This window comes from Stegastes partitus, unplaced genomic scaffold (assembly GCF_000690725.1).
Source record: "Stegastes partitus isolate 25-593 unplaced genomic scaffold, Stegastes_partitus-1.0.2 Scaffold1154, whole genome shotgun sequence".
NCBI lineage: Eukaryota > Metazoa > Chordata > Actinopteri > Pomacentridae > Stegastes > Stegastes partitus.
In genome coordinates, this window is record NW_007578885.1 from 1 (window position 1) to 5414 (window position 5414).

Genomic DNA, 5414 nt, shown 5'->3' on the forward strand with positions numbered 1-5414 from the left:
ATCACTGACATTAAATGTGAGAAAAGAAGCAATTTCTCTTGTCCAATTAAATTATGTTTCTTGACACTGTGGTAGCTCCAGAAGTTCTTGGTCCAGAAAAGTATGACAGATCCTGTGACATGTGGTCTCTGGGTGTCATTATGTATATTCTGTAAGTCAGTCTGTGTGTTTTGTTTTACTATTGCCATCTTGTTGTAACATGCCTTTACACTGTCATCAAGCATTTCTTTTCTCTCTTTCTTACACAAAGACTTTGTGGATATCCTCCTTTCTTCTCTCATCACGGTCTGGCAATATCTCCAGGAATGAAAAGACGCATCTGTAAAGGACAATATGAGTTTCCTAACCCAGAGTGGTCTGATGTGTCTGAAGAAGGTAAGAAGGAGGCTGACAGTGCCTAAAACGGAAAGGGGTAGTTTATCGGTCATGTAAATTTGCCCTCCCCTTTCTGTCGGTTTTTCTTTGCTTTTATTTTTGGTCCCTTGTCACAATAGGTCTAGACCTTTTCCTAAGTGATGCATCTTTCTGAGTTAGTAACAGGTAAGATTTGCCATCAACACAGTGGACAGTATTACCAGACCTGTTTTCTTCTCTGTAGGTTCAGTAATAGTATTATTCTGTCTTTGATGCAAAGCACAGAAGTAAAGCAGTATAGTACTGAATGACAGTTTTGTTTTTAATAAAGGATTTTCCATTTTCCTGAGTATGTGATTCAGCATATTGTATTGCAGATTTTAAAAATGTATTTGACATTTATGAAAAAGTATTTGCCCCTGTTACGTTCCTGCTTACAGAAACCTAACTCCAACTGTCAATTACGGAAGATCTCACGAGTAGAATGGATGGCAGTGAAGAAAAGTTATTTACAAGAATTGAATAAATCGAATGAATAACAAAATGAAGGTTTCAAAAAAGTGTGGGGGAAGGGTCAGCTGTGGGGTCATGCCAAATCAGAGAAATAAATATAATAAAACAGGGCCTAACTCAAATCTTTCTTTAAGAAAAGGAAATGAAAACAAAAGGCCTGGCTGTCTTATCTAAGAGTGATAGCAAACAAAACTTACAGAGTGGCATCAACCCATAACCTCGTGCATGTAACATAAAGAAAACTACATGTGTAGGGTACCCAATCTTACTTCAGCTGAAATCCTTCCCACCACAAATCTTCAAAACTGACACCAGCATTCAGTGTGACAGCAAGCAAGAGGCCGAGCGTGAACAAAGGAGCATGAGGGCTTATGAAGGAATATCCTCCACTCCGATTGGACAACCAGCCAGAGCACAAGCCAGTCACCCACTACTCAGGAGCTCACAGGTGGCAGCAGCAGGAAACCCACAGGTGGCAGCCAATCTTCCAATAATCACCTGCAGGAGAAAGGTGGAGAGGGAGACACACACGCACACACACACACACACAAATCCTCCACTCTGCACCTAACAGCCCCCTTTTTGAATTCATATTTTTTTTAATATTTCTTGATCATCAAACAAATTTAAATATGAGACAAAGATAACCAAAGTAAACACAAAAAGCAGTTTTTAAATGATGATTTAATGTTTTAAGGGAAAAAAGCTATCCAAACCTACCTGGCCCTGTGTGAAAAAGTAATTGCCCCCCTTGTTGAATCATGAATTAACTGTGGCTAGTTACATTTTTTGGAAAGCTGAGTTCAATTTCACTGAGCAACCCTGGCCCCATTACCTCCAGACCTGTTCAACCAATAAATCATTTATATAGAACCTGTCTGACAAAATGAAGCCGACCAAAAGATCTGAAAAAGCTGCAACAAAATGCTGCAATCCAAAGAAATTCAAGAACATATGAGAAATAAAGTTATTGACATGTATCAGCCTGGAAAGAGTTTCAAAGCCATTTCTAAAGCTGTAGGACTCCAGTGAACCACGGTGAGAGCCATTATCCACAAATGGAGAAAACATGGAACAGTGGTGAATCTTCCCAGGAGTGGCCGGCCAATTAAAATGACCCCAGGAGCAAAGGGACGACATCCAAGAGGTCACAGAGGAACGCAGGATAACGTCTAAAGAACTGCAGGCCACCCTTGTCTCAGTTAAAGTCAGTGTTCATGACTCAACAATAAGGAAGAGACTGGGCAAATTGGCATCCATGGCAGAGTTGCAAGGCGAAAATCACTGCTCAAAAAAAACATAAAGGCTCGTCTTACTTTTGCAAACAAACATCTGAATGATCCCCAGGACTTTTGGGAGAATGTTCTATGGACTGACGAGACGAAAGTTGAACAACGATCCAAAACACACCAGCAAGTTGACCTCTGCATGGCTTAAAAAATTTTAAAAAACTAACTTAGGGTTTTGGAGTGTCCTTTAGTCAAAGTCCGGACTTGAATCCGATTGAAATGCTGTAGCATGACCTTAAAAAGGCCATTCATGCACGAAAACCCTCCAGTGTTGCTGAATTAAAGCAATTCTAGAAAGAAGAGTGGGCCAAAATATCTCCACAGAGATGTGAAAGACTCATTGCCAGTTATAGAAAACCCTTGATTTCAGTTGCTGCTGATGGTGGTCCAACCAGTCTAGGTTTAGGGGGCAATTACTTTTTCACACAGGACCAGGTTGCTTTGAATAGTTTTTTTCCCCTTAATATATAGAATCATCATTAAAAAGTGTATTTTTATTGTGTTTACTTGGGTTAGCTTGGTCTAATATTTACATTTGTTTGATGATCTTGAGCATTAAAGTGAGGAAAGTATGCAACAAAAAAAAAAGAATTTGAGAAGGAGGCAAATACTTTTTCATGGCTCTGTATTTAAATGTTTGCTTTAAAAGTGTTGATTGATTATGTCTAGAAACTAAAACTGACCAGTGTAATTGAAGCTACTCAACACATATGGCTCACGATGTTGGTTACATGTGCGAACATTTAATGATAATGACTTCCTGTTGCAGCCAAACAGCTGATCTGTCACTTACTGAAAACTGAACCCACCCAGAGAATGAGCATCAGTGAGTTCATAAACCATCCGTGGATCAATGTAAGAGTCCCGCTGTAGACCTGAGTCTTCTGAAGCAACTGGTAGTTAAGAAAGATGTGAGATTCGGGAAGCATTTAATCATATTTTCTGTCCGCCACAGCAGTCAGTGGAGATCCCACAAACGCCTCTTCACACCAGCCGTGTGCTGCACGAGGAGCAAGATGTCTGGGAGAAGGTGAAGGTACGTGTCGGGCTGCCCATTTGTGTCACTTTTTTTACTGCTGGTTCAGTAGCACGGAGAGGCTTTGATGTTGGAGGACCAGTTTTGTTACTCATTTTTTATTGCTTCCCATGTAGGAATTTAGACGTTTCCAAACAATGAAAAATAATACAATATAGTTTCACCTCAGTTGTTTCCAATATAAGTGTTTTTTTTCTTTTTTATTGCTAGGAGGAAATGACAAATGCCCTGCAAACGATGAGAGTGGACTATGATCAAATAAAAATCAAAACTATCGAAGACTCAACTAATCCTCTACTGTTGAAGAGAAGAAAGAAAACTAAAAACACAGCCGTGCAGAATCCTGGCTAGTCCATAAAAACTTAACACATAATTCAAACTTTACAAAATAAAGTTATATTTAGACACACACAACCACGTGCATACAATTTTGCAGACAAAAGCTTTTGAGAACTTTGGGGAAGGCGTACTTTGTGGCATTGTGGTGGTTTGAACATGTTTGTAGCAATTTTTATCTCTTTTTGTAAACAATGGATTGAAAAAAATTTTAAACATGAAATTCACCAAGGCATTGTGATAAATGTGTCGCAAAGAATTTTGACCTCAATTGTGTTTAATTTTTTTTTTCTGAAGCTTGTTTTCTATCAATACAGAGAACACACATCTACTCTATGTTCTGTACATTAGGACGGTTTCCATTGTGTACACACTCTGTGAATTATTTCACAGAGCTTTGTTGTCTAGTCACACATTGTTTTGGATTATTTTTTTTGGATGCTTGAGGATGCTGCTGAGAAAGTTTTCTGGCATCGTTCGTAATTGTCAGTGGAATGACCCTGACCAAAACCGCAGCTTGTGTTTTATGTTTTGACTGAACACAAGAGCTTCTCTGTGCCACAAAGCTGGAGTTTTCTCGCTACACTGTGGTAGTTAAAATGCATTAACCATCTGTAGCAACTGTGCCTGTGAGACGAGTGATAATTGTGTTTGATTGACAAAACTATGCTGCTAATTGAACTTGTCACGCTTCTGTTGGATTTGTTTTCGTCAGAGCAGAAATTGAAACTGTAGTACACAAACTGAAAGACATGGAAAGAGAGTGGATGGCAAGAAACCATTAGCTCCAAGCAATAGTGTTTAAAAGCACAGTGATTGCCCTTCACTATTATCCTGTCTGTCGTTTACTCTGAATTAAATCTCTTGATTTTCTCTGTGGTTTTTGCATGTTGTTTGATCAGTTCTGTAAATCACTGCTTTGTTGTTTCCATTAAATGAAGAACAGTTTTGGCGGCATGTGATAAAGGCAAAGGTTATTTACATTGAACTAGTTCTATTACGGAAAGGAAAACCACATGAATGGCTGAATGGAGCGGGTATTAAAGTCACTACAGCTGTTTTGTTTTTTGAATTTGGGTTTCCTTTCAGATTAAAAACTGCAGTTTGCCTGCAGAGTTAGAACTCTTTCCTTTCATCACAAAGGTCTCGAGTTTATCTTGTATTGCCCGTAGCATTTTCCTTTTTCCTGAATACTACGAGGTGTCAGAAAAGTTCCAGGACTGGTGTCACAAAAGATATACTTCAAACACAAACTACCAGTTTTCCCCTTCAGATGATCAACCAGCACGTCTACAAAGAGATCCTGCAGCGTTTGCTTCATTCAGTGCATGAGAAGAGGCGAGAGTTGTGGCAGGACAAGTCGTGGCTGCTTCACCACGTCTGCTCACAATGCCCTGAGCATCCGAAAATTCCTGGCTGAGAAGAACATCACCATGCTGGAGCAACCTCCCTACTCACCCCACCTGGCTCTGTGGAATTTCTTCCTCTTCCCCAAGCTCAAGGGGGTCATCAAGAAGACCCGTTTTGAAGACGTGGATGACATCAAGATGGCTGTGACGATGGAGCTGTGGAGGATCCCGGAAGAATCCTTCTAGGAGTGCATGGCAGCGTGGCAGAGAAGGCTGGGAAAGTGTGTTAGACTCCAGGGGGATTATGTCTAAGGGGAAAACTTGTAGTTTGTAGTTTGGATTTGAAATATATCTTTTGTGACACCAGTCCTGAAACTTTCCTGATACACCTTGTAGACTGAGAAAGAAAATTTGCCACAGAACATACCTTCTATAATTTATTCTTAACTAAATTACAAAATTAATGGGAAATAACTTGAAAGCTTTCGATTGGGATGGTGGGAAGCTTAAGCTTCAACATGAGGCTTGAGAACTTTG

The 5414-nt window shown here is 39.8% G+C and overlaps 1 protein-coding gene across 2 annotated transcripts; it reads left to right on the forward strand.

Annotated features, from left to right (window-relative positions):
- Positions 1 to 37: 37 nt before the first annotated feature.
- Positions 38 to 4586, forward strand: LOC103368431 (MAP kinase-activated protein kinase 2-like). 2 transcript variants are annotated; one of them, XM_008296811.1, is made up of 5 exons: positions 38 to 151; positions 251 to 375; positions 2926 to 3011; positions 3112 to 3192; positions 3403 to 4586. In XM_008296811.1, the coding sequence occupies exons 1-5, from the start codon at positions 54 to 56 to the stop codon at positions 3541 to 3543; spliced, it is 531 nt and encodes a 176-aa protein (XP_008295033.1). In that variant the 5' UTR covers positions 38 to 53; the 3' UTR covers positions 3544 to 4586. The 2 variants fall into 2 exon arrangements, with proteins under 2 accessions (XP_008295033.1, XP_008295034.1); XM_008296812.1 differs by having other exon boundaries at positions 3115 to 3192.
- Positions 4587 to 5414: the final 828 nt, after the last annotated feature.